Genomic DNA, 18,016 nt, shown 5'->3' on the forward strand with positions numbered 1-18,016 from the left:
GGTTTCATCATCATCATCATCATCATCTGTATCTGGAATTACGCGGTACAATTTAAACAACTGCATGCCAAGAAGGGAGTGTAATATTTTAAAAGAACAAAAATATAAATGCTGGAGTTACAGCCAGTTACGTTTTCTTTATTAGATGAACATTTTAATTGCATAACGACATTTTATATAATCTTGACCTGACAATTAAGAGCACTGCAGCTGCTCAGAGCAGCGTAGTGTCTGGTCTCTGGAGTGGTGCCGCCGAACAGAGAGGCACGAAATCGGGCATCACCAAGGTTCGGTGTTCAGTCTGCGCTGGAGCGAAACGTAAGTGATCCCAACGAAACCAGCAAACAGGTCGGCCGATTTATGATGAAAGTTCCCCCATGCAATCAATCCCGAATGGTATGTGATAATTGCTTTCCTCCTTTAGCGCCTGTCCAGACATTGCATGACCCAGCAGCCAACGTGTAGGCCAAAAGAAAGCCCTCATTCGGGGAGAGGGCTCGAGCGCTGATTACCATTATTGTTTGAAGTGCGTTCACACACCAATGTCTCCAGATAGCGTTATTTACATTGTCACTGACGCCTGTTTTTCTTGACTTCGGCTATGTCAGGAGTCACCTGTACTCGTACAGTGGCGCAGTGGCGTTGCAAATACGTAGACATATGTTTTTGTAAAGTTTATCATTACAAATGCAGTCGTGTAGGCTAGTCTACTCGCTGGCCAGCATTCACTGGTCTATGATATTAAGTAGCATTATAACAACATGTAGGCCATTGAGATCTTTAGAGGTAACACTTAAATATTTTAACGATATTGGGGAGGAGTGCATATGATTGGGTCATTGCTGTAACACTATTTGTTTGGTAATGATTTATTCTGTTTATTGATACGATTTATTTTATCATGTTGGTAGTTTATACGATATAGTTTATATAGCCTACATCTTGAAACTTTTTCAGATTTGTTTCCTAAGATGCAAACGGTACAGAATTGCTGAAAGAATTCCCGTGTGAGAAAATGGTGATTTTAAAAATTTTGTTTGACTGTTTGCCACCCGCCCACGCAAATCTTTGAAAAACGTCTCTAGTTTGTGAACTGGATTAGACAGCATTTTTTCACGTTTTACACTCATCTCGTGTGAATATGCGGATTCCGATTGTTCGATTCTGTTGTCAATCAATGAGATGGGCGGGTGTGCAGCACTGGTTTCGTGACGCTATGCTGTGATGCAAAAGCTTAGAGAAAAAAAGAGAAAAAAGAAAAAAAACTTGTTTCAAGATGGCGACGGAGGGCTGCTTGTTCATTGGAAAACAATAGAGACAGCACAACAGAGTTTGGCTAGTTTGTTGCTACATTTTGTTTTTCGTTCTTAATATTTCTGGGGTTCCAAGTCGGTGGGTCTGAGTTTCCGGGCGTAGTCCTGACTGGGATACATTTGACCAAAGCGACAATATCATATTTTGTTACATCCGTAACTTGCAAGGTATTCAGCTAGTAATGTAGGTAGACCTATCGAATAGTGCACTAGAACCAGTGATCAGCTGTTTCGAGTTTTTAAGTTACTTTGAGTTTATTTTATAGAGAGAGATTCTTCCGTGTAATAATTCCGTTTCATCAATTGGCAAAATGTTAGGACAAGGTGGTTGTTTCATCCATGTAACCAGCTGGCTGGGGAAATGGTTGTGTCGGTTTTAAATAGCTAAGTTTGCTAGCTTGCCAGTTTACTCGCTTTCCAGAATGAGACGAGAGTTGCTGGCTAACGTTAGCTTTTAAAATTAGCTAGCGGTAGTTTTTACTTGTAACCGACGTTCATATGTGAAACTGAAGGGCAGAAAGTGTGTTTTCCCACAAAATATGTTGTTGGTCGACTGAGAGAACTATCAAAACCATGTAGTTTTCGAGTTAACGTAGTCCGAGAACGTGGTACTTTTAGTGGTTTTAGTTGGCTAACTTGGAAACTTTAGGGGAAAGTTTAGCCGGAGCTAGCTGGTCGTATTTCCATTGCTGAATTTATTGTTCCATGCTTGTTGAAGTTTTCGTCAGGACGGCAGTAAACTGACTAGGCACAGATCCTTCCGAAATGAATATGTAGCGAAACATTTCTCAAACTTGTCTGTTCACAATGCGATGGATGTTAACGAGATTTTTTTATATGGCCTTATGACCACAGGTAGCAAGTTAGCTCGCTAAGTAAATAGCCGAGATTGTAGGCTACGTCTACCTAGGTGGTTGTAGAGTTATATCAGAATGTTTGTGGGTTATAACAACACTCATTGTTGGCTTGTGTTAATGGAACTTTAATTTTGACGTTACTTTATTATGCAGAAATCTGACATTGCTTTGCAGCGTGGTTGGTCACCCTCTGCCCGACTTATGTTGTTCACTAGAATACCGGTAGTCAAGGCTAAATAACGGGTTAATTACTGTTTTTGATTGTAATTTGGAGGAAAGTAGGGAAAATTTGACAACATGGAAGTGGTTCTGGATTTGTAAAGGAAAAAGAAAACGCCCACGCAGAGAGGCGCAACTTTAGCATTATTTATTTCATCAGAACAATTGAATTCGAAGCCCCAAGTACTACTCAAGGTTTATATGCTTATTGATGATGGCGGACTTTGTTGTGCCGCGACACAGCGCAGTGATGGACCGACTCCGCCGGCGGATCGAACTCTTCCGGCGGCATCACACCAGCTGCGAGAGCCGATACGACAACACTGCGAGGGAGCGGTTGGAGTTGGACCAGCAACAAACTTTCGCACTGCACCAGCGCTGCCTGCAGACCAAGGCCAAGCGGTCGAGCAAGCACAGGCAGCCGCCGCCAGCATCTGACCAGACGGGGCTGAGAGCCACAGGCACCGGCGGCAGTACTTCAGACCCTGCCGACAGTGCAGCTGCAGAGAGCAGGAACAACACTCGGCTCGCGGTAAGTGGCCGACCACAGAGTTAGGATTTTATTACATTTGTCTAAAATGTGCTCGGGTTGGCCTGGACAGCATAACTGCAAGTATGGATCACACTGTTACTACTGCGATTTGGCACGCGCAATTCGACCCTTACACGTGAGGCTCTGCACATATTAATGTGAAGGCTAAACTGCACATCGCTAAGGTACTTATGTAGCCCATATAATGTGGCGCGCTTTAATGAGCCTGCCCGAGTTGTTCTGCTCACCTGATCCTTGGTGAAACTAAATTACTTAGCTACTTTACCGACTGTCGTATGCAGTACTTAAAAAGTCCAGGAGAACTTTAACTGCTGGACTGCCACTGACTGTTTCAGCGGTGGCCCAACACTGGCTGCTTTCTGTCACATGATCCTTCCAGTTGTTTGTGAGAGATTTAGGACAGAATGGTGCCCCCTCAAGTGCTGGTCTGGGATCTGCTAACTCGACCCTCATCTGAACCCCAACCGTTTTGCAGCGAACCTGTACTTACTTTAAAGCATCCTCAGTTAGCGTTGCTATTTTCCAGTTACTCCAACCTTTCAGTGGGGCCATTACTTTATTTTGCACCCTTCCAATTTAACAGTGTCGAATCTGACCCATCTATGCAAAAAATATAAATCACCAGTTGATGTTTGTTAGACAATGAAGTAGGTGCCTGCTAGTGAAAAGTTCAGCCGACAGTGGTCACCTTTTAAAAATAAATGAATACTTTGTAGGTGTGGCTTAAGTGAATCGTCTTTAAAACATGATATCAGGCCACAGAAATGACAAGATATTTTCTTATGACTCAAAACACAGTTCTGGCCTTAAGGGCTCCTATGACTTGGGCCTTTCTCTGTTGGAACAATTACTGACTTTTAGCAGGATTGCCAGTTGCGTTTACATCTGCGCATGTAACAATGGCCACCGTTGTACCATAGTTGTTGAGGGAAAAGCTACTCAATTGGCCAGACCCTATTCATAGTCACTGCAGCCTCCTCTGTAAATGTACAAGAACACATGCGTGTGCTGCCAGCTCTTTATTGGTCTGCTAGTCCACCAGCTGCGCTGCAGGGACGTTGCACAGGAGAAGACTACACTTCCCAAGCGGCCTGCACTGTGCAGCCTGCAGTTGCCCAGAGGAGTCACCGTTGTGTGGTGATTGACAGCTCTGCTGATTGAAACCCCTCCCTCCTTTTGTGATAATTATTACCTTCATCACTTGCACTTAGAAGAGTCAACGCCACTCCAAGGGGTGTGTCCCTACACTGGGAATGAATCCTTTAACCAGATAAGCTGTCTGACAACCCCGCAATCCGCCAGGATTTTCTGCTTCCTGTACTAGAATGATTGCTCAGTAGTGATTCTGTTTAAAACGTGTGTAGTTTCTTTTGTATAATACATTTGTTCGACAAAAATCTGAAACCTCCAGTTGAACAGCCAGTCCATTGTAGAACTTTTAAAATTCAGCCTATTGGAAGGATCATTTCCTGAATTATCCTACTTTAGTCAGATGTCGGTTCAGTATTACAAACCCTTTTTTTGATAGAGCATAGCAGTGCATTTAAGTATAGTTCTATGATTAGATTTGGCCTGCTTAAAACAGCAGATGTAAGCTTTGTAAGTTCAGGTCCAAGGTCACATTCTGTTGTGCCTATTTCAAAGATGTGTTACCTCAGTGCCGGGGTGAACTTTATCTTTCTATGCCGTTATTGGGACTCACAGTTATTTTTATTTTTAACCGAATTTGAAACATGTCAGTTGCTCTGGATAACTCCATCTGCTGGTCAAATGAAAGATTCTAATAGGACCGGGTAAGGATTAGCCCTTTATTTTTAATTGGGGAAAACATGTTTTTGAATGTCTGACTTTGGCCTTTCAACCACAACAGGTTTGGTCACCTACACAATGTAGTGAACAACAACTTTTGTTCACTACATTATTGTACTGGTGTTCCACACCAGAGACTGCTTCCAACTAAATGGCAGAAAACAGTTAATGTGGTATCATTCATGTTACATAACGCCTTTTATCCTAACCTACAAGGTTTGGTTTTTACATTTTTTTTTGTACACGTTTTTGCTTACCGTTGTATTCAGTCTCTCCGCTCTCCTCACAGGTTAATGAAGCTTAATGGGAGCATTTTTGTACAAGACTAGCTTGCTATATTCAAACATAATGGATACCCTTGGCCTACTAACCATACAGTTTAAAGCAAGCTTCTACTTTATAGCCAGTTTTGAATCAGTAGTGCTAACAGACTTTAAAATGAGCAAATTCTTTTCAGTTTTACACAGACTAGAGGGCTGACCTTGTGTAATGCTGCTCATGGGTTATTTAGGCTTTTACACAGGTTCACCTGAGGTAACGTCACAGAGGAGTAGGCGGGATGACTGTTGCTATGGGCGTGTACAGCACAGATGTGAAGTATCCGTAGCTAAGGAAGTATAAACTTTTTCGAAGCTCCTCGATTGGGAGACTGGCGTTTATGACGCGGTCTATCATTTTACAGCCAAGTGCCCACACGATTCAAATGGGCAGAGTTGGCGGTTCCTGTTGACACTGCAGAATGCGAAGTGCGATGTGGGCGGGGTCCAGTGCCGCTGGAAACGATCACCCTCCCGCCACCTTGCTGTCGCCCCGTCACACGAAGGGTTAATCATCGGCACGGGCTGTAAAAGCCTCGGCTTGGCTGCCAGGCGTTGGCAGCGGCACGGTCGTTCCCGACGAGCTGCTCCTCCTCCTCCGCGGGCGGGGGTGCCCCCCCAGAACGGGCCACGCTCGCCTGGCGACCCCAGTAACCCCCAGAGGCCAGCGCTCGGCCTGGCGGACCCCAGTTAGCCCCCCTCAGAACGGGCCAGCGCTCGGGCCTGGCGGACCAGTTAGCCCCCTCAGAACGGGCCAGCCTGGCGGACCCCAGTTAGCCCCCCCGCTCAGAACGGGCCAGCGCTCGGGCCTGGCGGACCCCAGTTAGCCCCCCCGCTCAGAACGGGCCAGCGCTCGGGCCTGGCGGACCCCAGTTAGCCCCCCCGCTCAGAACGGGCCAGCGCTCGGGCCTGGCGGACCCCAGTTAGCGCCATTGTCGCGGCGGAGCTTCAAAGGGCCGCGCCGCTTGGCTGTGCCGCGGCAGGAATTCGGCACGCTTCCTTGCCTCATTGAAGCCTGCGCTCCTGCTCTTTTGTTGTGGCCTCTCGTCCATACAGATGGTAATTAGTTTCATGCGGCTGAGGTTTTTTTGGGTGGGTGGGGGGGGCGGGGCGGACGGGGGGAAAGGGGGGGTGGACGGGGGGGTGTTGGAAGGTTGAGATTGAAGGCACAGCAGAAACCAGTCTTTCAGGTTCTGTGGCCCTGGAAGTGAGTCACTCCCTTTCTCTCCTGTGGAGACAGGCCAGATCAGACGATCCACGCTCGTTTCGGCCCAGCGCAGCGGGCCACATGAAACGGCACACACGCCAAGTCTCAGGCGCAACAGAGCGGGCTGTGTGCTCTGAAAATGAACTGGGCGTGGAACAGGCCTGATCAAACGAGCAGCTTTTGCCTGGAGCTCAGAGTGAGACACGGGCCAGATCAGGAGCTAATTCTTTTTTTTTTTTTTCAGACTGTCAGATGAAGCGCTTGCCGCTTTTCTGCAGCCATTGAGCATACGAACAGACCTGAGCAAACAATCAGTTTTGCTGGGAGCACAGGTTTAGCTGGTCAGGCCAAGTGTTGTTTTCCACAGGGCACTGTGTGTAGCATGAACCAGATCAAACGACCAGCGTTTGCTGGAGGCACTGAATGTTCCTTGGGTGTGCTCCTTCAGTTTGTTGTAGTGAGGAAGACACTAGGCCAGATCAAACGAGTCATGTGTTTTGAGTACATCCAGCTGGGTCTCCACAGGCAGACAGTACAACACTGTTCTGGGTCTGGGATCTCACAGTTCTGTCTGGAAAGGGGAGTGCCTGTACTCTGAGAGAGCTTTCACTCTATGACCAATTCTGACCAGATCCTGAAGCAAAGACAGTCCAGCCTGGGATCTTTTGATCTGGTTTCTTTAGCTGCTCTAAACTGTGCACAGCAGTGGCGAGTTGAACCCACTTGCTCCTCAGCATTGCTCTTCGATCACCTCAGCAAAAGTGGACTCTCACCCGACATCTTTGTGTGGGTGTATTTTCGCCTTCACGGTAAACAAGTAGAAAGTGATTTTGACCACTGGCTAACTCCAATATGAGGAAAGAAAATCAGAGTGTTAAGATATTTGTTGTAAGTAAACGTTGCGAACGCAGCAGTTTAATTCTATCCCATCATACTCTGGGCAGTCAGTGGACTGTACCCCTTAAGTGAATGTGCAAGGAAGCTCTTGGCTGCCCATCGTACATGCTTGACAAGAGACACCTGCAGTGTCTTTTATATCTTACCTTCAGCAGCCCCTCCCACGCAGATGCCTCCGGTGCCTACACCATGGGATAGGTGCCCGGTGGAGCTACGGTGGCCTTGAGGAGCCAGAATACATTAATAGCATTTCGGGCTCTCGCCATGATACATTATGGGTGTGGCTGGAGATGAACTGTCACTTGACTGGTCTGTTTTCTGTCCCATTGCCCTCAGCAGCTCATATGGATCTGCTTTTCTGGCAGAGTGCGTGCCTCCGAAGGCCAGGGAAGCTTCTCATGCTTTTAAGTCTGAGAGAGGCTCACATTTAAAATGGATATTCTATCTCCTCTGGAAAGGATTAAAATCGGAAGTGGAAGATTGCAAATCGTGCATGATACTATTGTGTGTGTGTTTGTGTGTGTGTTGTGCGCGCACGCTCGTGTGTGTGTGAGATTGCTTTTTATTTCCAAAATTTTAGTATGTGGTCTAATTGCAGACTTGCAAACCCAAATCCATATATGTTTTAAGTGTGGGGAAAAAAATTCAATTTCAGAAGCTTTACAGTTAGCTTTGAAGCCATTTAAGCAGGTCATTTCCACTTGCATAGCATCACATTCAGCTGCACATAGCTTCTGCACTGTGCTAATTACAGACGCTGTACTAAATGTAGTCCATCTACATTCCACAATGGCTGTGGATTGACTTCTTTTACTAAACAGAAAATGCTGTGTATTTAAAAAATGTTTGAACACGCATTTAGAAACAGATCATACAGTTACTGTACTCGCTATATTGATTGCATTCACTACTAATTGTGGTCACTATACCAGCGGTCACTTCACTAATTGTCACTATGCTGAAGTTTGAACATGCATTTAAAAACAAATCATACTTTCAAATTGAGTAGGCTATTTGAAGCTGTATGTGCTTTTGAAGAAGCAATTATTCAAATATGATTAGTGCAGTGTTAATATAATTTGAATGCATGTTTGACCCAGGTCTAATAGCTGGGTGTGGGATGTTATGTAACTCCTTCTCTGGTGGCAGTAACAGTCCTTTGCATTGTAATGTTTTGTGTGGAAGGCTGTGTTTTGTAGTTTAGGGTTGTGTTTTGTGTGGGAGGCTGTGTTTTGTAGTTTAGTGTTGTGTTTTGTGTGGAAGGTTGCGTTTTGTAGTGCTTTGTGTGGAAGGTTGTGTTTTGTAGTACTTTGTGTGGAAGGTTGTGTTTTGTAGTGCTTTGTGTGGAAGGTTGTGTTTTGTAGTGCTTTGTGTGGAAGGTTGTGTTTTGTAGTGTTTTGTGGAAGGTTGTGTTTTGTAGTGTTTTATTAGGAAGGTTGTGTTTTGTAGTGCTTTGTGTGGAAGGTTGTGTTTTGTAGTGCTTTGTTTTGTTTGGAAGGTTGTGTTTTGTGTGGAAGGTTGTGTTTTGTAGTGCTTTGTGTGGAAGGTTGTGTTTTGTAGTGCTTTGTGTGGAAGGTTGTGTTTTGTAGTGCTTTGTGTGGAAGGTTGTGTTTTGTTCTGTTTGCAGCGCTCCCAGTATGACTGGCTGAGGGTCTGTAGCGCTGGTGGTTTATTAGCTGTGGTGCTGGTGTTTTATTGGCTGTTGACTGACGTGCGTTGTGTCCGCAGCTGCAGGAGTCCGTAAAGAGGAAGTTGGAGAGCTCGGGCTCCCCCCTCAGCAGGGAGCAGGTGAACGGCTTCAGGGACGGCTACCCCCCCTCCAAGAAGGCCAGCCTGGAGGACGGGGTGCTGGGCGGCGTGAACGGGACGGCTAACGGCGGCCTCCCGCCCCTCTCCCCGCGGGACACCAAGCACGGCGTGGGCCTGGACTCCCTGGTGCCCAACGGGACCCGCTCGCAGGGCGGGGACCACAACGGGGCGGGGCTCCCCGACCCCGGCACGGCCCGCGGCCAGGACTCCGACCCGCGGCTGAAGGAGATGAAGCAGGAGCCCGTGGAGGACATCCTGCCCTGCATGCTGCCCTCCGGTGGCGGCATGGGGAACAGCAGCCTCTTCCCCGACCTCAACCTGGACGAGCAGGAGTGGAAGGAGCTGATGGAGGAGCTGAGCGGCTCGGTGCCGTACGAGGACATGCAGGACATCTTCAACGACGGCTTCGAGGACCGCAAGGACCCCGAGCTGGCGGGCGGCGGCCTTCCGGGCCCCCTGCCCGCGGACCCCGTCAACATCAAGGCCGAGTTCTCCCCGGCCCCGCCCGTCTTCGAGCAGGAGCCCCCGTCCAGCTCCCCCCAGGTCCGGCCAATCCCCGGGCCGCCCCTGGCCTGCGGGTCCCCGGCGGCGGCCGCCTCGTCCCCGGCCGTGGGGCCCTCGCAGGCCCCCCGCCTCCCGCAGGGCCTCCTCCTGCCCGCCTCCTCCCCCAAAGACCTGTCCCCCGCGCAGCAGCTGCAGCAGCTGGCCGCTCGCGAGCAGCAGAGGGCGCAGCTGATGCAGACGCAGTCGCAGATGACGCAGCCGCAGCTGGCGCAGCCGCAGCTGACGCAGAAGCAGCTGGTGCAGTCGCAGCTCACGCAGGCGCAGCTGGCTCAGGCGCAGCTTCAGAAGCAGCAGCAGCAGCAGCAGCAGCAGCAGCAAGCGGCCAAATTCCACGCCTCCAACGCCCAGTCGTCGTGGTCGCAGGCCACGCCTTCCCAAAGCCCGCTGGGCGGAGCCTACAGCCTGGAGAAGCCATCCAGCCCCGCCCTGTACCAGCAGGACTTCCCCAACGCCAAGCAGCTGCTGATGCCTGCCCCGCCCAACAAGGGCTCCCCCAAAGCAGGGGCGGGGCCTTACATGCAGCCGGGGGCGCACCCGAACATGCTGAGCCACCCGCCGCCCAACACGCTGAGCCAGAACGCCGCAGGGGGGCAGCCCTCCATGCTGGACTACGCGAACACCAAGCCCCTGTCCCACTACGACGGGGCCCAGGGGCCCCAGGGCCCCTCGTCTGCGCAGAGCAAGGCGGCCCTCCTGTCCCTCATCCGCCAGCAACCCATGAAGCAGAAAGCAGGGCTGCCCTTCCGGCCACACCTGCCCCACGCCCAGGTGAGTCGCTGCTCCGCCCAGCCCGGTGCTCCTCCCCCCCACCCCCCCTTTAAGGTTCGACCGGGAGAACGGCGCCGCCTGCCCCACAAGGCCGGGTGGCGTTCGCGAACGCGTTCCCCTGCCGTTGGGAGGCCTCCCTCCTCGCATTTCCTCCCCGCTCTCCGTCTTTGAACCTGCCGCGTCTGCGCGCAGGAGAGAATTTGCCCTGGGCGGCCGTGCTGCCGCCCGGAAAAAAACCAAATCCGGGCGAGAGACCCCCCCCCCACACGGCATCGAGAGCTAAATTCTTCCAGCACGAAGCCGTTGTGGCTCCAGGGGGTTTTAGAAAGTGTGGCTCTGCTCTGTGAGGGAGGGGGAGGGGAGGGGCGGGGGGAGGGGGGGAGGGTCTGGCTCGCTCTCAGGTGCCTGCTCTGTGCCGAGCCGGTTTGTCGGCTCCTCGGCTGGCTGTGGAGAGAGAGAGAGGGAGAGGTAGAGAGAGAGAGAGAGAGAGAGAGGTAGAGAGAGAGGGGAGAGAGAGAGACCGAGCCGGCGTACTGATCGAGCTGACGCTGCAGTAGTCACTGATGCTGCGGGGGTGTTTTTTTGTTTCTGTTGTTTTTTTTTATTTTTCTTTTTATTGCTGAGTTTGGCTCAAACCCTCGTCACAGAAAACAATACCTCTGTGTGTCTGGGTCAAGCAGCTGGTTGCTAGGAAGCCGGTGCAGGGGAGCGGGGGTGGGGGCGTCATGTATGCGAGAGAGGGGGGGGAGGGGGGGTGGTTTGATGACAAAGCTGTCTTTCATGCAGTCCTCCTCCACCCCCACCCTCTCGCCCCCTCAGTGTTTTCTTCCCTGGGGTATTTTGGGATCCTTCTCCGTGCCTTTTTTTTCCCCCTCAGAGTTTAAATATAGCTTCTCTGGCCCACTTGGTTTTTCTCGCGAGACACATTTTAAAAAATATAAATACTGCTCCCTCTGCGCTGCCAGACCACAGCATCACAAGCGTTCAGCGCGTCAGACTGCACGCGCTCTGCTGAAGACCTGTTGCTCTTGCTCTGGCATTCCTGTGCATGAGCGTGTAGTTCTGCTCGCCCTGTGATGACATCAGGGATTCATTCTGTCACCTGACTGTCAGACACTGATCTCATTTGGTTTTAAAAAAAAAAAAAATTTTTTTCAATGTTTTTTGGGCTTTTTTTTTCCAGCTTTATTGGATAGGACAGTGTAGAGAGAGAGAGAGGGAGAGATGTGCGACAAAGGTCACGCGGTCGGAACCACCGACGTCACGGCTCGTAATGAGCGTGTGGACTGTGCTCTACAGGCTACGCCACGAGACACCCCCTGATCTCATTGGTCGATCAGTCCCTATAATCGCACAGATGAATTTAATTTTATGTCTGCAGTTTCAGATATTTTTGTAACTATTTTCTAGCTTTCTTAAAACATGCATTTGAGCCATCAGACCCAACAATAGCACTGTAAACCAGTGGTTGTTGTTTTAAATAACAAATCTGAAGTGCCGATGTACAGAGGTTCAGTGTTAGTTTGTTAGCACTCACAACCTGGACTTCCCACTAGTACTTGTATGAGAGAGGCAATAGACCTATGGTTGTAGTTTTGGTTTTTGTGGTGCTCCCTCTGGTGGAGGACTGTGTAATTACCACGCAGTTTTTCCCCCAGCAGGAGCAGAATGCTTACCCAGCTGGCGCCCACATCCCGGGACCCCCTGCAACCATGGCGACCCAGCCGCCCGGCAACGCCATGGCGGGAAACCACGGCAACGCGGCGTACATGAGCAGCCAGGCGGCCGCTCTGAAGCAGCAGCAGCAGATGCAGTTCTTGATGGGCCAGCGGCAGCAGATCTTGGCCGAACAGGTGAGAGGTCAGAGGTCAGGGGTCATCCCACAGGAAAACCTAAGGGTCTGTTTATGGAAGATGGAGTTCTGTGACTTTGCTTAAATACACAAGCACAGTCATGACATGGAGGAAAGCGATGAGGCTCCAAATGGAGCTCACTGCACCCTGCATAGAAATGCGTAATATAGGCTCCGTAAGCTTGTATAAATGAAGCTTTCATTTGTAAAAAAAAAAAAAGAAGAGATGGTCATTTTCTGTTGTACATGTTCTTACGAAAGAGTGCGTGTGAAAAAACTGAACTGGTTCGTTGCTTTCGCCTCCGAATTTAAGCAAGTCCGCGCCCTTTGAGATTTAGATTTATCACCTAAATGGTGATGTTCTGCCAAACGGTGCGGGATGCACCTTTTCAGAAAATGGGATCACGTTTTTTCTGGGAAACGTCAGGCTTTCTTTCTTTCGAGCGCTTCCTGCTGTGTTCACAAAAGCGTTCACGTGTGGCCCACGCAGCCGGTTAGCCCAAGCTAACAAGGCGGCCATTTCAGACAGCAGGTAGCCTGAGTTATCCATTCAGTTAAAGGGCTCTGCGTATCCAAAAAAACAGATATCCATAGCGAGTATAATTCTGCTGCCCCCGTTAGGTGTTCATTCTGCTCGTTGGAAAGCAATATAATATGTATATAGTTTTGTATTGTAATTTTTCTGAATAAAACTGCAGGACATCCCTCAATATGACAGTGTATCATCAACTGTAGTTTTAGTGTAGATATAGGGTTGGGCTGCTTGGCTTTTTTGTTATCATTTCATAACTTGATGAATTTAAAGAATGCAGTTTTTATTATCTAGTAAGGAACAAGAATCTCACCCCCCCCCCCCATTTTTAAACAACCTCTTTTAAAAAAATATATTTTGATTGCCATCAAATGGAACACATGGTTCTGTGTGGGTCCTTGCAAAGTCGGTGTGGGCCGGTTTGTTTTGTGTGTGTGTGTTGAGTTCTTCAGGTACTGCTTGTGTTCTGCGGTGTTGTCACCTTGCCTTTTTGTAGACGGATTTGGGAAGTATAAGTTAGACATTCACGTGGGGGCAGTGTTGGTGTGTACACGTTTTAACTGACCGTACAGATAATTCCTTGTACTACCCCTAGGCGGCGACGTGAAGCAAACTTTTCTTCACTGTTAGTGTAAGGAAGGGGTGATTGTTTTTCTTCATGGTATGTGACTGCAGGAAATTCTTGCCCTGAGTAACTTATCCTGGGTAATGATTAAAGTTATGCGCTCAGTGTTTGGGAAAAGGATAATTGAGGTAATGGTGTAAGTGTCTTGCGTCGATTATGGAGGGCAGTACTCTGGGACATTGATGCACCTTGTGTGTTGAGCTCTTGTGTGTCTTGCTTATGTTGACTATGTAAGCTGTACTGTATATTTGCTATGTCTGTGGACAGTGTGCGTTGGGTGTGGTGATTGTGTGCTGTCTATATCAATGGCCTGCGTGTGAGATTGTGTGCGCGCATTGACCCAAGTACACACGTGTGTGTTTGTGTACGCTGTTTGAAAATGGCGTGATTTTACCGCTGCTGTTATTTCAGGAGAAACAGCGGCAACAGCAGGAGCAGCAGCTGCAGAGGCACCTGACCCGCCCACCACCTCAGTATCAGGACCAGCAGAATTCCCAGCATGCCTTTCAGCAGCAGCAGCAGCAACAGCAACAGCAGGTTAACCAGTTCACAGGTACACCACTGCTGCCATTCTCCCCGCCTGTGTGTTTGTGCAGAGGGAAGGAAAGGGCTGCAGGCTCCCAGTAATGGGCTTCCTGTTGGAATATTATCATGCCTGCTGTAATCTCACCTCACAGTCCTTCCATTGTGTCTTAAACAAATGTTCCAGCTGTAACACAAATGATGCGCGCTAATTTGAATGACTGTGCAGCGCCGACCGAGGCTGCTGAGGAATAAGCAAATGCAGAGGGAGGCTGTCACTGTCTGTGTGTCTGTGATCTCCCCCAGCATCTTTATCTGTCCACTCTGTGATGGAGATCAGCCGTCTGTGATCTCCCCCAGCACTCTCACTGTCCACTCTGTGACGGAGATCAGCTGTCTCTGTGATCTCTCCCAGCACTCTCACTGTCCACTCTGTGAAAGAGCTCAGCTGTCTCTGTGATCTCCCCCAGAATCTTTTTGTGTTCACTCTGTGAAGGAACGTTCTGTCTAGTCGTCACTCGTGTGTGTCTTGTGTCTCCCCCAGCATCTTACTCTCCACTCTGTGAAAGAGATCAGCTGTCTCCAGCTGTAAGATCGCTGCCTTTCCCAGCCTGTAGCATTTTCCGACCCCAGCATCTGTAACTCTCCACTCTGTAAAGGAGATCAGCTGTCTGTGTGTCCGTGATGCTTCCCCAGCAACTTTAGCTGTCCAGTCTTAGTCTGTGAAGGAGATCAGCTGTCCCTGTGTGTCTGTGATCTCCCCTAGCAGCTTTAGCTGTCCATTCTGTCAAGGAGATCAGCTGTCTGTGACCTCCCCACGCACCTTTATCTCTCCACTCAGTGAAGGAGAGGCATATTTCTCCAGGCATTAAATTAAGATCCTGACCCTTTTCCCCCATGCCCTGATATAGTAAATGTACACATTTTACCTGAATGTACAGACGACCCGCCAATGTCCTGGTACAGTACTGTGTAATTGATTTAATGTTATTGGTTGACTTCCTGTCCCCTCCTCTCTCCACTGTCCTACAGGCTCCTCCCAGTCTCTGGGGGCCGTGGGCCTGCCTTGTGGCTCCGCCCCAGGAGGGCAGCGAATGTTCCCTCAGGCGCAGAGCATGATGGGAATGGGGGTGGGGCAGAGCGGAGGTCCCGGCGGCGTGGCGCCCCCCGCTGCCAGTCAGGCGGACATGGCGCCCTACAGCAGCATGAGCCTCCACCCCCACGCGGCCCAGACGCAGCGGGCGCCGGGCAACGCCATGCCGGTGGCCTACCGGCAGAACCAGAACCTGCTGGCCCAGCAGCAGCAGCACCACAAGAGCCAGCCCAACGCGGCCCTGCTCAAACAGCAGCAGCAGCTGGCGCGCATGCCCAACGCCATGCCCGGTTCCCTCCCTAACGCGCTCTCTAACGCGCTGCCAAACGCTCTGCCCGGTGGGGTGCCCATGCAGCCTCAGGCCTGGCAGCAGCAGCACCCGGGCATGCAGCAGGCCATGACCACCCAAGCAGCCGCCGGGAACGGGGGCCTCCAGGTCTTCGGTAACCCCTCCTTCCACGCGCAGTCCCGCCTCCCCAAGCTGCCTGGCTCCACCCCCTTTTCCCAGGCGGGCCTGAACAGCGGCCGGCCCCTCGGTGCCATGAACTCCGCCCAGATGATGGCCGCGCTTCCCCAGCAAAGGACGAACCCCACCCTCGCCCCACAGCAGCACCCCCAGTCGCTGGCCCCGCCCCCCCAGCAGCAGGGTCAGCCCCTAGCCCCGCCCCCCCAGCAACAGAGTCAGCAGGTGATGTCGAGCGTCAACCTGCCTGACCTCGGTGCCTTCAGCCAAGCCCAGAGCAGCCAGATGACCAACCGTACCAGCCTGCAGTGCAACCAGGGCTACCCCGTGAACAGGACAGCCAATCCGGAGCTTTCGTTCAGCTACAACGCCCAGTCGGGGAATGGTTTGCCCAGCTTCCCTGGAGAGAATGACCTCATGGAAACGTTGCTGAAGAACCAGACAACGCAGGACTGGATGGATGATCTGGACGAGCTACTGGCCAATCACCAATGAGCATGACGATTTTCCAGCCAGTGAGAGAAAGTTGTTTACCAGCCAATCACTGATGGTGTATGTGGGGTCACTGAAAACTTTGTGTTATCAGCCAATGGGCACTGAGTTGGACAGTATGTCTGTTACATTTGTGTGCGAGTTGTTTTGTAACGTATGAAGCTCGCACACAGGACCAAAAGCCTGTAGTCTGAAGTGTTCTCTGGGCTGAAAGTGTAAAGATGAATATTGTACTACTGAACCTGTGGCTCAGTTTGAAACCACTGATTCCAGTCACGGCGCATGGATGAGCAAACTCCTCACGGTTTTTATCCTGTAGTCACACACACAAGGAGCTCAGGAGGGGTGGGAGGGCGTGTCAGTTTCTGTGGTTCTCAGGAGTTCCGAGGTTGTGGCAACCAATATGTAGATTCCAAGCTATGAAATCAGCTGGACCAGCTGGCGCTAACGGTCATGCTATTGGGCATAATCTCACTCCCTACATAAGATCATCTCCACACGCACTTACACCCCGTAAGACAGGGCTGGCCAACCCCGTTCTTGGAGATCTACCGTCCTGCTGGGTTTCATTTCAGCTCTTACTTTGGCGCTCCTGATTCTGCTACTCTAGCTGCTCGTGGAGAGCTCGAACAGTTAAATGAAGTGTGGCATAAGGGTGGAGTGAAAATCTGCAGGACAGTGGATCTCCAGGAAATGGGTTGGCCAGCCCTGCTGTATCATGTCCTCTTACAGACACATATCAGTATTAATCAGAGATCTCCTCCCTGCCTCCTCTTCAAAATGAGTACGCGTCTGGCCCAGCCCCAATTCAGTGGAAGGGCTGCAAGGCTAGCAGGCTAACAGGCACATTGCATTCCCCCCATCCATGAGCTCATTTGCTCTTTGGAGTCTCAGTAATGTGTGGTTCATCCGTGTGTTTGTGTGTCAGGGCCTTGTGTATGTTTATAAATATATATATATTTTTTTGTACGTATGCATTTCCTGTGGTTCAGGAGAAAATAGATCTTATTTTTATATGTACATTTGATGCTGAATCTGTTTTTTTTTTTTTTTTTTTGTATTTTATACTTTTAAATAGAGGTCTCTGTAAAACAAAGGAAATATTGTGTAAATATAGTTATTTAGAAATTGTCTTGTGCTAGTCTTTTTTCGGAACTGGGATGATCTTGATTTCTTGGCTTTTGGGAGAATGCATGCGTGGTGGGCGTCAATGGGAGAGAATGCAGTCTTACTGTGTGTGTGTTTCGGGCTAAGGGATGACGACTCTGGTCTTCTAGTTTTTTTGTTTTGTTTATTATAAGCCAGCATTGCGGAAGTCATTTTAAAGTTGAATATAAAGGGTTTCTAAATTATTTCAGTTCCTCAAACTCTTTAAATATCTTCACTGAAGACTGAAGTCTTTCAGCCCAAGGTTTTATGAGTATTTGTTTGACCAACCCTCATACCTCTCTACCGTGTTGTTTACATTGATGTTTACATTGACACATGCCACCAATTCTTCTTACCCGCTAACATCTAACACGCAAGAACTTAATTGGTGAAGTGGTGGCATATGGGACCAATGGAAATCCCGCAGTGCATAATGGGATCAGAGAATGGGAATAAAACTGTCGTTAAATCTGGTGTTTTTTGGTGTAACTGGATGGGTTTAAAGCGGTGCTTTCAACCAGCGTGGCAATCCATGACCAGGGTTTACTGAGCTGTTAAAAGGAAATGGGTCTCCTGGGCAGACATACGGCATTACTGTCCTGTATTGTAGTGCTAGGTTTTTCAGATTAAAAGAACACTACAAGTACCACTCAGTGTTTTCACACGCTTTTGGTCTTGGTTGTGTTTTTCTCTATAAACCCCAAGTGTCGATTTTTGAAAGCGTCATTTCACATTCAGAATAACTGCTGCTAGGATGCTTTTAAAGGTGTGTGGAATACCTTCTTTATTTATCCACTTCTTCGGTGTATCCTTTGACATCAAATTTGATGTCCGTTTGAGAGACAGCACCAGTATCATTAATTTTCTGCCAGTTGTGTTTCCATACACTTTGACGCACACTACTGATACATTCAGATATTGCAGGTTATATTTGGATGTTGGAATGAATTAATGACCCGTTAAAAGCCCCACGCA

The 18,016-nt window shown here is 49.5% G+C and overlaps 1 protein-coding gene across 3 annotated transcripts; it reads left to right on the plus strand.

Moving 5' to 3' along the window:
- The first annotated feature begins 147 nt into the window (after positions 1–147).
- Positions 148–17,690, plus strand: maml1 (mastermind-like transcriptional coactivator 1). 3 transcript variants are annotated; one of them, XM_064325862.1, is made up of 6 exons: positions 148–318; positions 2,633–2,921; positions 8,901–10,313; positions 11,972–12,166; positions 13,734–13,875; positions 14,877–17,690. In XM_064325862.1, the coding sequence occupies exons 2-6, from the start codon at positions 2,640–2,642 to the stop codon at positions 15,893–15,895; spliced, it is 3,051 nt and encodes a 1,016-aa protein (XP_064181932.1). In that variant the 5' UTR covers positions 148–318; positions 2,633–2,639; the 3' UTR covers positions 15,896–17,690. The 3 variants fall into 3 exon arrangements, with proteins under 3 accessions (XP_064181932.1, XP_064181930.1, XP_064181931.1); XM_064325860.1 differs by lacking the exon at positions 148–318 and having other exon boundaries at positions 1,239–2,921; XM_064325861.1 differs by lacking the exon at positions 148–318 and having other exon boundaries at positions 1,239–2,921; positions 11,975–12,166.
- The last annotated feature ends 326 nt before the right edge of the window (positions 17,691–18,016 follow it).

The sequence above is a fragment of the Anguilla rostrata genome, chromosome 3 (assembly GCF_018555375.3).
Source record: "Anguilla rostrata isolate EN2019 chromosome 3, ASM1855537v3, whole genome shotgun sequence".
Classification (NCBI taxonomy): domain Eukaryota; kingdom Metazoa; phylum Chordata; class Actinopteri; order Anguilliformes; family Anguillidae; genus Anguilla; species Anguilla rostrata.